The sequence below is a fragment of the Hirundo rustica genome, chromosome 19 (assembly GCF_015227805.2).
Source record: "Hirundo rustica isolate bHirRus1 chromosome 19, bHirRus1.pri.v3, whole genome shotgun sequence".
NCBI classification, from domain to species: Eukaryota; Metazoa; Chordata; class Aves; order Passeriformes; family Hirundinidae; genus Hirundo; species Hirundo rustica.
In genome coordinates this window covers 3,320,781-3,336,982 of record NC_053468.1, presented here as the reverse complement: position 1 = coordinate 3,336,982, position 16,202 = coordinate 3,320,781, and the positions used below count along the sequence as shown (strand labels likewise).

Sequence of the window (16,202 nt, the reverse complement as noted above, 5' to 3'; positions counted from 1 at the left end):
TTGAAATTTCCAAGTTTTATCCCCTGTGTTCTGCTCTTAGAATTTCTTTCTTCTCCTAGTCTTTATTTTAATGTTAAAACATTAATACTTTTCTGTCTACATGTACGTTTCTTTTGCTCAAATGAGGTTGGGAAGCAAGTAAGATGTTTGATGTTAACTGGATACAGTTTCATTCCTAGGAAGCAGGTGTTTCCACTGGAATATGGACATGGATTCCTCTCTTGCTCATTAGCAACATCAGGACTGACATTTTTATGGTGAGGAAGCTGTGCTGAGTTCTGAGATCTTAATTACAGAGATGGCTTCATTTCCATTCCATGTCATGTTTAGGGAACTGTTGGCACATTACGGAGAAAATGTAGACTAAAGGTGTTGGGAAAAGTCTGAATTTGTTATATGTTGTTTTCTCTCGCGTTGTTATAAATATAATTTTTATCAGCAGGTCTGCCTTCATTTTTATTGAATAACAGGAAAGAGCTGATGATGCTGTTGCATCAAAAGCCTTTGCTGCTGAGGACCTGCCTATTGGTAATCTATATTTATGCATTAATAAACAGCCTTGTTACTCTGAGTACCACAGATCTAAGGAGTATAATTAGTTTGCTATTAATTAGGCCAATATATAATTCTTTTATATAGAGAGACAGCCACCTTCTGCAAAACCAAAGACAGATAATTTAATTGAACAATTTCATATTCTCCTCAAAATCTCAGGAAGTTGAGGGGTTGCTTCCAGCCTAACAGCCTCTGGAAAAACAGTTTCTCTGAAGTTTTGAGGGTGTTAGATCCATCCTGAATTAGATAAGTTGGGGTTTTTTCCTCAGTAATATTTAATGGCTGACTGATATATATATATATATATAAAAATTTTAAATAAAACATAGGAGGAACATGAAACAGTAAAAATGCTTTAGGACTTACTGGTTCTTCCTCAATTCTGTTCTGAATCAGCTTATAGTTAAAATATTTATCTTTCAATCAGCCACCCAAGAAAGGTGTCCAGAAAGGTGATCGTGGCATATTTTACAAAGTTTTGTAAATTGAACTGAAATTCAAGAATTGAAAGTCTGACCCGCAGAAACAATTGCTGTCTGGTGGTTTGGGTGCTGTTTTTTTATTTTGCAAACTTGAGTGTATTTACGAAGAGGAAATCTGGAGAAGAATATCCATTACTAAATGCAATTAAAGGGGAGGGAAAAACAACAGCAACTGACTGCAATTCTTGTAAAGAGCTTTTCTAAACCTTTGGGAATAGAAGCCACTGATGCTTCTGGTTTCAGAATTGTTCTTAATTATCTTATTGCTCTATTCTCTGTTTTTCCAGTGAACTTCCCATGGTTCTAAAAATCATCACATTTTGCAGACAAATGAAGTGGAGAAGCAAACTCTGAGGGCTTTGCAGTCCAGACACCTTGGAGGAGGAATATCTGGCACCAAATTCCTGTAGATCAGTGGGTGTTTACTGAGACTGGATTATTTTTCAGAAGACGCGATTATTATCAATATTGGTAAGTTCTGTACATATATTTGAATAACATGGTTGGCTGTTTTTAAAACTCTATTAGATGTGGCAGGGCATTCTATCCAAAATATTTCCTTATTTATTGTATCAAACTTCTGTGTGCATGGGCTTCAAAGAGCTCAAGTATGTTGTGCATTTTTTAAACTAGAAAATGTTTATTGGGTTTTTTTTTTTTGATAATCCTTCCACAGATTTGTGAAGGTTATTTCCCTTGCAAATTCATACTCATGAGGAAATGCAGCTTTGTCTTCATTATCAAATAAATTACCAGCATGGTTTAGAAAGGAAAGTGTGTGGAATGTAGGTTTGAGCAATTGCCAGGGAGACAGGATTGAGCCTATTCTGCTCTTTTATATTTATTCTGTGGAAAATAAGTGATTGTGTGTTCTGTAGCTACTCACTGATATTTTTGGCACAATCTGCATGAGTATGAATAAGACAAAAGATTAAAATTATACATTACTGTATTCCCAATATATTTTTTCTATATTTTATAGAACTATTTTTATTCCTTTTTCACTGTTGTAAGAGTTTTGCTGTTATTTTAATATCTTGTTCCAAATAAAAATATTTTTATTTCTTATTTATAGGACAATTAAGTTAATAAGATGTTATGTTATGTTATTCTTTCAGAGTGATTCTAAGGAGACAAAAGAACTTGAAAGGTGAGCAAGTTAAATTGCAGTCATTCATATTTTATCTGTGCTTTGCTGCTTTGCTTCCAGTAACCTTGAATGTGCAAGTTTTCAAATTGATGTTTTCTTTACGTGTATATTGTACAAAATTATAGAAAATGCAAATGACAGAATTTCCTGTCCTGCTTTCACAGAAAAATGTAAGTGACCCTTGATGTAAATATGAATTATTCCCACAGAAATGAAAATCCAGCTTTAATGCAGGTTTGCACACAACCCTCAGAATGTGTCTCTTGTGAAGAGAAACAACCTTGAAGCATGTTCATGCTGTTGTTTCCACACTGACCGTACAGAGAGAATTACTGACCACTCTATTGTGGTTCATAATTTGAGGCTCTTTAAAGATTTAGTGTCATTCCTGTGCTCAGAGCTGTACCATTTCCAAGCAATGTAGGATTTCAGAGCATGTCTCTATGCCAGCTGTGCAGCAGTTCAGATATGATGTATTCCTGTCTTCACTGCTGGAATTCCAGGATGTTTTGCATTCAAAGACAATATTTGTTTGATTAAAATGGGTTGATAAGAAGCCAAACAAAAGAAAGGTAACCTGTTCTACCTTCAGTAGAGTGTGCTGTCTGTGAGGATGGGGAGCCCTGGCACAGGCTGCCCTGAGAAGCTGTGGCTGCCCCATCCCTGGAAGTGTCCAAGGCCAGGTTGGACAGGGCTTGGAGCAGCCTGGGATAGTGGAAGGTGTTCCTGCCCCTGGCAGAGGGGTGGAATGAGATGAGCTTTAGGGTCTCTTCCCACCCAAACCATTCTCTGACTCTGTGTTTGTTGCTCGTGTCAGGTTCTGTGTGGCTGTGAATCAGCCAAGATTAGCTGTGTGGTTGTTGCAGTCACATCTTATCTGTGGTAACCTCTCCCTCTGTTTCCGTGCCTCATGTCTGAGGTAACACTCGTATCTCAAGGATCACACACTCCAATTTCCATCAGGCACTGCCATAACTCTGGCAAAACCCTTAAGGGGTAATTTTCCTGGGTGCAGGAAGCCCTCTGTGCTCAGCATCCTGGAGATCAGGTTAGGGCACAAGCAGGGCTTTTTCACATCCCTGATAGAATCATGAGAGCGGTTTGCGACACAAACCAGCCAGAAAGTAGAGGAGAAAAGCAGAGATTTTTGAGGTTTGAGATTGTTCAGGTTTTACCAATGACTGGAGGATGAGGAACTGGTTTTGAGCAGAGGTAGCTGAAGCTCAGCTCTACAGTGAGAGGGACAGGAAGCTCTGGGATGCTCTGGTTTGCTTTCTCCATTCTGGAATGGGTAAGGGTGGTGGGAAGAGGAACAAATGGAATAAAGACCTACTAAACTGTTCTGCCTGTGGGCACAGTGAGAATGTGTCCATCTGCCTCATTTCTGGCATGAGAGCAACCAATCCACTCCCCGCTGTTTCTGGAAAATGTTATTAGGCAAAAGGGAACTCATGACCCTGTAAATGCTGACTTGAGGTGTTTGTGTTCTTCCTCACAGACTGCTGGCTCATCATGTCCTCCATTCTTGGGAAGATGAAAAAGTTTGGCAGTTTTGACATGGAGGAATCTGAAGTGACAGATGAACACACGGATGGGGAGGACTCTGTCCAGGAAACCCCTGACAACCCCCAGGGCCCACCCAGCACCAAGGTGCAGCCACCCAAAAGCAACATTTTTGCCAGGCGGGGCCGCTTTGTGATGGGGGACAGTGACAAGGACATGGCTCCCATGGACTCCTTCTGCCAGATGGATCACCTGATGGCACCTTCTGCCATCAAATTCCACGTCAATTTGGAGAGGGGCAAACTTCACAAGTAAGTCTTCCTTGTGAGATTTGGTTGTAATGAGTAGTTAGACAACTGCAGGCTGTGTTTCTTAGAGCAGCATTTGTTCTCTCCACTCGAGTGTGACTATTTTTTCAGTTTCACTATTTTCTATGCCAAATTAAGGAGTGTTGCAACTGAAAGTGACAATAACTGTTGTCCCTCAGCATCTCTGAAAATCTCTGTCTCCGTGGATATTACCCCCAAAACTGGCAGTGGGCCTCAGTTCACTTGCTAGAGGCTGCTCAGTGAATGGACGTGGCTCAGAGTGAGGACAAGGGATTGCCTGGCTCCAGGCCTGCAGTTAACACTGCCAAACTTCAGTGCCTCTTTTAAGATTTGTTCTCAGCTTTTCAGCAACAGAATCAATTTTATCAGGAGAGTTGCTTGCAGACTTTGTTCTTTCAGTCTTTGCAGATGTACCTATTCTAATCTGCAGTGTTTACTACTTCACATGAGCAAATGAAGAACAGTGTTCTGGTAGTTGATAAAAAGCCTGCTAAATATCTGACTTTAGGTAACTTACATTTCCCCTTGTTAGGCTCCTGTCTACAGATTCCATCACAGGCTGCTCAGAAAAAGCTTTCAAATTTTATGACCGCAGAAGGATCTTTGATGCTGTGGCCCAAGGCAACACAAAGGACCTCAGTGACCTGCTACTCTACCTTAATAGAACCTTCAAGCATCTCACTGATGAGGAGTTCAAAGGTACCCTTGAGTATCACATGCCTTGAGTTGTCCTCTTCTTCTTCCAGTAGTGCTCCTGAGATGAAAATAAAAAAGATAATTATGTTATGTGTCTGCAGGAGGTCCTTTAATAGCCCTATTGATTGAGCAAACTATTGATTGGAACGTTACAGGAGCTGAAATTTTCTGTGGAACACTAAATGAGGTTTCTTGTCTTTTGAAAAGAACCTCATTAATTCCTGCTTGCTTGGGTATAGATGGTAGGCTTGTAATCACTTCTATATACCTGCAATTTTTTGTTTTACAGAGCCTGAAACTGGCAAAACCTGTTTATTGAAAGCCATGCTGAATCTACATGACGGGAAAAATGATACCATTCCCTTGCTGCTGGATATTGCAAGGAAAACTGGGACTCTGAAAGAGTTTGTTAATGCAGAATATACTGACAACTACTACAAGGGTAAGAGAAACAGCTGCTGCAGTGAATGTTTAGGATGCTCAGACTGAAATGGGGTCAGGCAGGGCTCTCAAAGTCTTGTGCATGAAGACTTATGTACCCCAAAGTGCCCCAAATCAGGTGTGTGATTGACAGTCTGTGCATTTGTGCTGTGCCATTAGGTGCAAAATTCTGCCTTTTTTGATATGCAGTGATTTAATGACTTGGCATTTGCTGTTTGTGTGTTCTTTCCTTGTTCAGTTCTAGAGCCTTTTAGCCTGCAGAGCTCTCACTTCCAGCATCTGACTCGGAGCTGAGGGAATTGTAGTGCTGAAAGCTCTCAGTCTGTACTAAATGCTGAGGATTTCTGTCTGATGAGTCTCTCTCTAGGCCAGACTGCTCTTCACATCGCCATCGAGAGGAGGAACATGTACCTGGTGAAGCTCCTGGTCCAGAACGGAGCAGATGTTCATGCCAGAGCCTGTGGGGAGTTCTTCAGGAAAATCAAAGGGAAATCTGGCTTTTATTTTGGTAGGAGTGAGCACAGTATGGTCTTTATTGATTGAGTTGTCCCAGCAGCATCCCAAGTGCAAGCTGTTAAATAATCCTGTTTATGTGGGACTGGAGGCTCAGAAGTACCAAATGGGCTGTTCTACCTTTAGGCCAAATATTTCCTCCCAAAGATTGAGCTAATGAAGAAGCACAGTTGGTAGCTGGTGGTGTTCAGTGTGTCAGCTTTCCTTTGTTCTCTGAACCCTGGGTCCTTTGTAACCTGCTCCTGTCCTGGCTGGGTTTTTTTAAGCAGCTGTGTTTCTGTGATGTAGTTAAACCAAAGAAAACATATTTTAACAGCTATTACAAGAACTGATGCTGTTCCAGACAGAGAAATTAATCTTTTCTCATGGTGCAAGGTGAAAACAGTGTGATGTTTCTGTTTATGCACCTCTGGTACTGGGCTTTCTGACCACTCCTTCCCATTGCTTGCCGTAGGAGAGCTGCCTTTGTCCCTGGCTGCCTGCACCAACCAGCTCTGCATTGTGAAATTCCTCCTGGAAAATCCCTACCAGGCAGCCAACATCGCTGCTGAGGACTCCATGGGCAACATGGTCCTGCACACACTGGTGGAGATTGCAGATAACACCAAGGATAACACCAAGTTTGTAACCAAGATGTATAATAACATATTGATCCTTGGTGCCAAAATTAATCCCATCCTCAAGCTGGAAGAACTCACCAACAAGAAAGGGCTGACTCCTTTAACTCTGGCAGCCAAAACAGGGAAGATAGGGGTAGGTGATCAAAGGTGTTTGACTGTCCCATTGCTGTATCACATTATAGAGAGAACATGTAAAATATTTATGCAGAATGGATTTTAGGACTTCATTGTTGAGACCTTTTATTTAAGAGGAACTGATGCTGCAGTTTAACTGCACAGTCCTTAAAGGCTGCAGAGTGTGAGTGTGTCTGCCCAGCTGGTGTTATTCACACAGCGCTGGTGTTATTCACACAGCACTGGTGTGCAAGCAGCCCCAGAGGAAACAGAAAATGGGTCTCTGATATCACCTGAACCACAGGAGCTTTTTTACTTTTGACTGGCTGATGTAACTCATCTTCTGGCAGTCCCTATTCAAAGTGAGTGTGCTCAGAGATTTATAACATCTCTGCTTTTCTCTTGCAGTTTTGAAATGGGTAAGAGGTGTTTGTATTTCCCATCTCCCATCACACAGTGAGGAAATAAACTGTTTATTTCAGACTGGGATCTCTGCAGTGCTCCAGTTTATTGGTTTCAGCTCAGTTGAACTAGGGAGAAATTCCCCTTCGTGTGTTGTGGAGAGGCTGAGGAGTGGGAAGTCCATTAGCACTGAAACGCTGGTTGTATTGTTCTTTTGCAATTAGATTTTCGCTTACATCCTCAGACGGGAAATCAAAGACCCCGAGTGCAGACACTTGTCCAGGAAGTTCACTGAATGGGCCTATGGACCTGTCCACTCCTCTCTTTATGACCTGTCCTGTATAGACACCTGTGAGAAAAACTCAGTGCTTGAGATCCTTGCCTACAGCAGTGAGACACCAGTGAGTACTGCACCTCCTGGGCTGGGGGGAGCTTCATGTTCCACACAGAGCACCTTTTCCCTCATTTCCATGAAACAGCAACCTCCCACCCTGAGTTTAAGCAAAGAGGGATCATTTGCTGAAGATTTATATAATATGGTTTTTTTCCAAAGTCCAGTATATTCTGGTTCCTATCAAAATTCTCTTTTTTTCCCTGTACAGAACCGTCACGAGATGCTGCTGGTGGAGCCCCTTAACAGGCTGCTGCAAGACAAGTGGGACCGGTTTGTCAAGCACTTGTTTTACTTCAACTTCTTTGTCTACACCATGCACATCACCATCCTCACTGCTGCTGCTTACTACAGACCTGTACAGAAGGATGGAAAGGTGCATTACTCCTGTCATGTGTCAGGGGAACCACGTGATGGCATGATATCCCAAATTTACCTACCATTTGAATGCGTGCCCTTAGCATCCAAATTTTCTCCTTTCCTGAAGGCAGGAGAGAGGTTTGACCCTGCCTGCTTCCCAGTCTTGCTGCAGCACATTGAGAAACTTAACCACTCCCTGTTCCCCCAGAAATGGAGTTGCTTCCAGCTGCTGGCAAGACCAGGTCTTTCCCATCTCCAGTTATGCTAAAATACCTATTTTCCTGTCTCCTACAGCCTCCCTTCACCTTTGGCTACAGCACTGGGGAATACTTTCGAGTAACTGGAGAGATCCTGAGTGTACTGGGAGGCCTCTATTTTTTTTTCAGAGGGGTAAGGTGTTTGAAAATTTTCCTTTTGCTTTTGGGTAAGTGTAGGAGAGAATCAAACTAGCTTTGCCTATTCATGAGCATTGGCTGCTTAGATAATTCATATTTTAGTCAAGAGGCACAGATCATTTTCCATGACCTGATGTTACTGGAATACTCCTCCCTAGATCTTGCACCAGTGCTGGTTTTGAGCTGTTCTTGTGAGGTGTTTTATGGGTACCAGCTCCCTGATACAGGGGTCAGTGCTTTGTTAATTAATTCACAGGGAATACTTAATATTTCCTTGATGCAAATTTGGTCTCTGTTCCCTTTTCTTTTCAGATCCAGTATTTCATGCAGAGGCGCCCATCACTCAGGACACTGATAGTTGATGGCTACAGTGAGGTTCTTTTGTAAGCTCCAATATCTTTGATTGCATCTCAGCTTGAAACAGGGGAGTGTGTGGGGTCTGTAGTTGAGGCTGGAGCCACCTGTAATAGGAGCTTTGCTGTAATTCCCTGGGTCTTTGCAAGAGAGTTGCCGGTGGATATCATTGAATAAATGGGTTTGGCTCAGTGACCTGCTGTGGAGAAAAAGCAAATTCAGTGTCTGAATGTTCAGTGCGTCATGCAGCAGTTAGGAACAGGTCTCCAAGTGGGATTTATGCATTGTTTGTGCAGAAATCCTCCCATTGCTACGGGAGCTTTGCCTCTCCAAGGCCCTTTCTCATCCCAACTGGACAATCCCTTGTTCTGCTCTCTACCCCAGGGGCTGCTCTGTTCCTGTGGCCAGCTCAGCCCTCTGCATTCACACCACTCTTGTCTTCCAGCTTTGTCCACTCCCTGCTCCTCCTGAGCTCTGTGGTGCTGTACTTCTGTGGCCAGGAGCTCTACGTGGCCTCCATGGTGTTCTCCTTGGCCCTGGGCTGGGCCAACATGCTCTACTACACGCGGGGCTTCCAGCAGATGGGCATTTACTCCGTCATGATCGCCAAGGTCAGTGCAGGGAGCAGCTGAGGAGGCAGCAGGGCCTCAGAGCAGGAACTTCTGCCAACAGCCCCGTTTCCAGGGCACACCTGGCCGTGTCTGCCTCTTGTGACTCTGCTAGCCTTTGTCATTATCTTCTGAGTGAAGTGATAAAATTTAAGTGATGTAGAAAAACTCCCTGCTCTTCACCGGTATGTTTTATAGCAGTCTTGATAGGATGATGATGATGATTATTATTATTATTATTTTTATTACCTGCCATGCTTCAAAATAACTGTAATTGGGTAAGCATGGATGCAGGGAGGCTGAGAACAGTGCAGGCAGCTCTGGTGTGAGATGGCCCAGCTTTCCACCAGCTGGAAATTTCTCCAGGTATAGATAAAATGTTGCCAAACAGAGCAATTAGCTAAGAGGCAGTAGCTGGCTAATAAAGCTCTCTGTGATGTAGCCAGCCAGCCCAGGAGGGCAAGAGAGATCCAACTGCCTTTATGTGATTTGTACTCACAAAGAAGAAACTCTCCCCATGTGCATGTGTTGCATTTGTGTGTAAATTAGTGCATGAATAAGAGAAAAATGTTTTCTGTATTAAAGTTTGTTATCTCACCTGGATAAACAACAGTTTAATGTATGAACAGCCAGTTCAGAGCAAATACAACCTTGAGCCAAAACAGTATTTTCTACCAATTTTTGTTGCAGTTTACATTCAAGTTTTAAAACTTTTTCATCTGTTTCTGTGTTACAGATGATCCTTAGAGATTTATGTCGCTTCATGTTTGTCTATCTTGTATTCCTCTTGGGATTTTCTACAGGTAATATCCTACTTGGAATTACCTTTTGTTACCTTAAAGAATCTCAGAAATTTTTATTTTTTGAGCTACTTAGACCTTTTGTTCCCAACTAACAAATTAACCTAATTAAAAAAACAAACCTCTTCAGTTCTGGGGAATATTTTGTAGGGCAGTTTCTCTGGGTCAATTTGCCCTGGAGGGAACGTGTGTTACCTTTCTGCTCGTTTCCATCGCTTGCAATGAAGTTACCATCTCAAACTGTGTTTCCATCGTGTGGATGTCATTCTCTTTTCCCGACAGCTGTGGTGACTTTGATTGAAGACGACAACGAGGGGCAGGACACAAATATCTCTGAGTATGCCCGGTGCTGCCACGTGAAACGAGGCCGCACCTCCTACAACAGCCTCTACTACACCTGCCTGGAGCTCTTCAAGTTCACCATTGGCATGGGGGACCTGGAGTTCACAGAGAACTACAGGTTCAAGTCCGTGTTTGTCATCCTGCTGGTGCTCTATGTCATCCTCACCTACATCCTCCTGCTCAACATGCTCATTGCTCTGATGGGGGAGACTGTCAACAAAATTGCACAGGAGAGCAAGAGCATCTGGAAACTGCAGGTGTGTTGGTTCTGTGAGGCTGCTGTCCAAAAAAACCATAAGAGATTTCAGAGAGAATCTTAGGAGCTGATGTGTCTAAACAACAGGTCACTGCTTCTTTCTGATTCACCCGAACAGCTCCTAAAAAAAGTATTAGTTCTTTTTCCATGTATATTTGATGTTTTGCCTAAGCAGACGTTCCCCGTGTTCCACAGATGTTCAGAATGTAAGAAAAGAAGTATTTTTGTAATTGGAAAATATTATTTGACCTTTGTATAATGGAAAATCCCAATCAGACTATGAAGAGAGAGATTATGCAAGGAAAGAACCAAGCTTTACCAGAATCAGGTTTTGTCTGATGTAAGAAAGGGAACTTCATAGTTTTATTCACAGGGCAGCAATTCAGCATTTTCAGTGACAAATTTATTTTATCTATTAACAAAGGGTGATGTTGACAATGATAAAAACTCGTGGTTTTTAAAACAAAGACAGAATTCAGGATTAGTTTGACTTAGACCAGCAGCCCCTCAGTGCTGTGCTTTCTCTTGCCTGGCAGAGAGCCATCACCATCCTGGACATTGAGAACAGCTACCTGAACTGTCTGAGGCACTCCTTCCGCTCGGGGAAGCAAGTCCTGGTGGGGATCACACCTGATGGCCAAGATGATTACAGATGGTGCTTCAGGTAACTTGTTTGTGTACCAAGCCAACAATCTTTTGTAGATAAACAGCTTCAAGTATCTGGTGGTGGGAAGCAGAACTTCCCCCTGGAGCACTGTGAAGAAAAGAGCACTAGTAGTGTCTGCCATGGTCAGTTTAATCTGTTTTTTGGGTCAGATCTGAGGACTTGGGATGTGACAGTTTGTGGTATAAACTGATCCTGGAGCTGTGTGGTGAGCCTTAGAATGGATCTTGGGTTTGTTGTTGTCTCCCCAGGGTTGATGAGGTGAACTGGTCCACGTGGAACACTAATCTGGGCATAATCAACGAAGACCCTGGGTACTCTGGGGACCTCAGACGAAATGCCAGTTTCTCTCTTAAGCCTGGCAGAGGTGAGGCTTTCAGGGACTCAAATCTTTGCTGCACTCTGGTGATAGCAGCAGAAGGATTAACTGGCAGAGGGCAGTCAGTGCTGTGCGCTTGCTGATAATGCAGTGACTTAGTTGAGGGCATTTTCAGCCAGCACAAAATGCAAAGGGTGAAATGGGCTCACTGCTCACGGTGTGACTCTCTGGAGTAAAAAACAAGGAGCTGCTTTAGAGACCCCAAGCCCCAGAGTTTGGGAGCTCAGCATCCAGCACCAGAGCATTTAACTGTGCAGTCAGTACTTGCCAGCTGAAATATGGAAAACTTCTGGAACAGGATGGGGAAGAAAACCACAAAGTCCTTTCTTCCTCCTTCTTTCTTCTTCTTTCATCAGCTTCCTGTTCAAACCACTTGTATATTTTCTTTTGTTTCTGTGGAGAGGGAAAAAAAATAACCTTTCCTTTTTAGTTTCAGGGAGGCACTGGAAAACGTTGGTTCCACTTCTAAAAGATGGAGAGAAGAGGAGAGAAGAGCCTCACAAGCTGCCAGAAGAAGTCAAATTAAAACCTGTTTTGGAACCTTATTTTGAGGCAGAAGATTCTGAGGGGTTGAAAGAGTCAATTCCAAAGTCAGTCTAATTCTGGTTGCCTGTGCTGTTCCTCACAAGGAGGACAACAGAGCATTTCATTTACAGGAACAGGGACTTTTGGTAAAAGGTCAGGGGACTTAGGGAATTACCATGTGCAAGGATTCGCTAAGTATGCTGAATAAACTAAATTGTTGTTTAAGCTCATGTCTTCATGGTTGTTTTTAATACAACCTTCTGCCTGCTCTTAGAGTCTCTTGTATTAAACAATCATCTTTGTGAGCATGCACAGGCCCTGATTTTGTGGCTTTTCTGCCTGGAAAACCAACCAACCAAATTATTATGACACTGGAAAAGCACTCATAAAAGAGCAGCAAAAGTCACCAAGGGCCCAGAGAGATGATCCTGTGGGGACAGTTTCTTGGAAAGCAGATAAATAAATGGGGACATGGGAAGAATACAAAATCATTTTTTCATAACACAAGAACAAATACACTCTGTGAAATTTTAAAGGTTGAATAGTCAAAATCAATGAAATAAGTGTTTCTTTTACACTGTCTGGGTAAACTCCAGAAATTCACAGTTACTTTACTGAGGCTGAAAGCTTAACAAGATCCCAAATATGACATTTATTTAGATAACAGATGAACTTTGCACAAAATAAGAGATAGTGGTTATAGAGAATGTATGTTTCAAAGGTCAGATGTATAACAATGTACAACAATAATAATCTCGAAATTAGAAAGCTTTTGTTCTTGACTTTGACAGCAATGGTGAAAAAAAATCTGGTGCTGAAAATCCATCTGTCTGGAATTACAAAGAGAATCAGGAAAAATATCAGAGGGAAAATAGGCAGATATTCTGAAAATCCAGATGGGAGCATTGGAAAGAGAGGAAAGAATAGAAGGAACTTTGGCATCTTCTTGAAAAGTGAGTGGGCATAGAGGAACTGAGGACAAGAAAATTTGTTTTAGTGACAGCTGGCACAGTATTTCAGTTCTGGGCCCCAGTGCAGCTGTGGTAAATGCTTTTACCTTCTTTCCTTATATCCCTAAAGCAGCTGGAGTTAACAGCCTTTAACCCCCCTCGGAGTGCACACAGAGCTCCCCCTGAGCCAGCCAGGTGTGTGAGCAGGGCCTTCAGCTGTTCCTGGGGTTGCACCTGAAGTACAGATAATTTTCATCAATAAATCTTGTGATTTTGCTGCATTTACTAAAATACTGGGGCATCCACTGCCTTTAAAGAGAAGCGGTCAGTGTGTTTGGATACAGGCTGCCCTGTGAGATGAAATTTTGGGTTGTGTGACATCACTTCTTTTACTGGAGAAAGGATTTCTCACTGTGGTCCTTTCTCGTGGGGCACTACAGAATATATTTCAAGGAAATCTTCAAACATCCAGCTGCTTTATTTGAAATAGTAGCACCATCTAGAGGACTAATAATTCTTGTTTCTTTGGTTAACATCACTCAGGACAAATGTAATTTTATTTTCACAGAGTTTGTAGGGTGTAACCAGAGAAAACTGACAAAGGATTTGAAAGAATTGCTTGAAAAAAGTCAGAATTTGAACTGGAAATAATCAGAATTTGTCTCTGATGGATGAGGAAGCCACAGAAGGTGTTTAAAGTAGGTGTGTTCAGTTTCATATCCCTGAACCCTTGGTAGCAGTCTCTAGATGCCATTCAAGGTTTCATTATGCTCCACTCTGAACATGGCAAAGACAACCCACATGTAAAACAAGCGCAGCTGAGTAGGCCAGACAAGCTGAGACAGTGAAATAATTTATTATTTAAACTACTAAGAATAAACATAGAAAGGAGCCAACCAGAAAAACACGGTTGGTTGTCTCCATGCTCTGCGTGCCACAGCAAATTTATGCTTGGAGGGACACCAGGATTATGATATAGCTGGAAAGCATCCATGAAATTTCTGTTTTCCCTGGGAAGAATCCATTTTTCATAATTATCAGCCTGGGTAGAGACAATCCATTGCTTGAAGTCCACCCTGGTTTACATCAAGAGCCTATGCAAGGGTTGATCAGTGCCCTGGGTAACCTGAGCACATCCTCCACCTCTGCCTTCTGTCCCTTCCTGCTCCAGAAAGATCACAAAGACTGCAAAGGACTTCTTAAAACTAGAAATGCTGAAATTCAGGCTGAAAACACATCAGAATGATGCTGTGGTTAAGAATGTAAATGCCCTGTATTTGTGGGATAGGGTGGTGCTGGTGAGGTTTTTGGTTACATTTCTAAAATCCCTTAATCTTCTCTGGGAAGCAAACAAAATTATCCCACTTTTCTAGAGGGAGTTATTACCAACCTCTCAGAATTTCCAGCTAAATCATCACTTCATGTCTTGCAATGGGCACAGATTTATTTCCCACAGACGGGGAGGTTCAGCTTGGCAGTGACTCCAATTCAGGAACTGCTTGTCCTTCAGGAATAGCTCTGCCAGGACCAGCACCTTTCTGTTCCTACTGCTGACATCTCCACTGAGCATGGCCTTGCAATAAATTATCTTTATTTGGGTTGTTTTGTAGAGGTTCTGCTAACCTTGACATATTTTGCAGGTCTTGAAAAAGTCTTTTAGTCTGAAGTTTGTGTAAGTATTTCACTCTGAACAGGGTTAGAATCAGCACATGGCTCCTGTGCTGCTCTTTGAGGTTTGCAGGTGGTAAAAATCTGCCTTCTCACAGTTATTAATTACATTAATTTGTGTCTACACCTAATAGGAGATGATCAGGTTGGACAACTGTATATTATATATATATATATATATATATATATCCCCCAGCTCCCAATAACCACAGTGGAACTGGAGCAGGAGAAATGGAGGGTGTTGATGTGTTCACCTCCCAGCAGAGGGTGACAGCTGTAATTAGCAATGACTGCAGATGTGTGTGGGATGGAGAGAGCAGGAAGGGGTGAGCTGGGCTGAGCTTCCCTGGGAGGTGGAAAGGGATCCATGTGGAGAAGCAAAACCACAATCTCAGTACTGACAGCATTTCAATAGCTGAGATGTGAGTGGCTGAGTCAGCCATGAAGATTGAGCTGCTGTGCCTTTCAAACCCCAACAGTTCCAGAATTATTGAGAAAAACACACACTGGAAACCTTGGAGCCACACATCCTGTTGTTCATGTGCCCTCTGCCACAGCTGCACTGGAGCCTGAATAGCCCCTGTCCTAATTAAACATGATTGTTAATCACTTCTGAGGCAGTTTTTAGTGGGCTCTGTGGCAGAGCAGGGCCCACAAGAGGGTTCCCACACCATGTGTGGGGCTGCTGCAGTTCCCCTGCCCCAGGACAGCCCCTGTCCCTCTGATGCCACTGTCCTGCTGTGCTGCCTCTGCTCAAATTAATGCACACAATCAGATTTATTTGCCAAACTCCACCTCATTCTGTCACTTTTCTGTGGCCTGGATACCTGACTCACTCAAGGATCTTTGCTGGAGGCCTCAATACTCAGATATTCAACACTCAAACCTCCACAAGGTGTGTGCTCATCAAGTGCTGCTGTGCTACAACACACAGGGGATCCTGCCAGCCCCACAGCTTGAAGGGATAAAGCCAGTGCACTCAGCTTCTGAGGCTTGAAGTTTTCACAATCCCATCAAGAGGGATTTTACACGGGTTTTGTTCAAAGTGATGAATATTCCAAACTCGAAAAAATTCCATTAAAAATCCCAGGCAAGCTGGGGATCAGGCAGTGTTGGGTATTTGAGACCAAGCTTGCAGGCCTTAGAGAGAACCCTCTTGCAGTGAAAGATGCTCCTTACAAGTCTCCATTTCTGCTCCATTGGGCTCAGGCATGGATTTACCAGGCCTGGAGAGGAAGAGGATTTAATTGATGCTGCCAGATGCAGCACAGACACCCTGAGTCTTCTTGATGTGGTTCCCATCACCCATGCAGGCTGGGATTACTTTTCACTCTGGAGAAAATATGGACCCAGTTTCTCCTGCAGCAGATGTTGATCTTCAAAATACATGATGGGGAACCCTTATTTTTCTGGGAAGGAGGAGGAATCAGCCAGCTGAGCTCACTGGATTTCCCTCCTGCTGTGTTGGTGATGCTGTGGCTCCATCTCCATTAGTAACATTGCCTGTTTCCGTGTGCAGGGCATGAGTGGGCACGAGGAGACGCCAACATTCACGGGATCATCAGGGTTTTTCAGGCTCCATCATCACCCAGAGCTGTGCTCCTCAGTCATTGCTATAATTAGCCTCCAAAATCAACATTTTAGTCACCTGGATGTTGGTATGAAAGGCAGAATTGCCGTGTCATGCAGCGGGAGCAGCTCCCAG

General features: G+C 43.0%; 1 protein-coding gene across 2 annotated transcripts; it reads left to right on the top strand.

The window, feature by feature from the left end:
- Positions 1-129: 129 nt before the first annotated feature.
- TRPV1 (transient receptor potential cation channel subfamily V member 1) lies at positions 130-12,083 on the top strand. Of its 2 annotated transcripts, none has more exons than XM_040082724.2 (18): positions 130-257; positions 1,325-1,508; positions 2,156-2,187; positions 3,686-4,001; positions 4,552-4,718; positions 5,005-5,157; positions 5,524-5,664; positions 6,124-6,422; positions 7,030-7,206; positions 7,408-7,572; positions 7,851-7,946; positions 8,264-8,334; positions 8,751-8,916; positions 9,650-9,716; positions 9,996-10,312; positions 10,848-10,975; positions 11,227-11,342; positions 11,785-12,083. In XM_040082724.2, exons 4-18 carry the CDS (start codon positions 3,700-3,702, stop codon positions 11,952-11,954), a joined length of 2,535 nt encoding a protein of 844 aa, XP_039938658.1. In that variant the 5' UTR covers positions 130-257; positions 1,325-1,508; positions 2,156-2,187; positions 3,686-3,699; the 3' UTR covers positions 11,955-12,083. The 2 variants fall into 2 exon arrangements, with proteins under 2 accessions (XP_039938658.1, XP_039938659.1); XM_040082725.2 differs by having other exon boundaries at positions 146-257; positions 1,364-1,508.
- The last annotated feature ends 4,119 nt before the right edge of the window (positions 12,084-16,202 follow it).

Coding starts and splice junctions, on each gene's coding strand:
- TRPV1 (XM_040082724.2), top strand. CDS start 3,700: ATGTCCTCCATTCTTGGGAAGATGAAAAAGTTTGGCAGTTTTGACATG. Junction 9,717..9,995: donor CCTCTTGGGATTTTCTACAG/GTAATATCCTAC, acceptor TTTTCCCGACAG/CTGTGGTGACTTTGATTGAA. Junction 11,343..11,784: donor CTCTCTTAAGCCTGGCAGAG/GTGAGGCTTTCA, acceptor TTTCCTTTTTAG/TTTCAGGGAGGCACTGGAAA.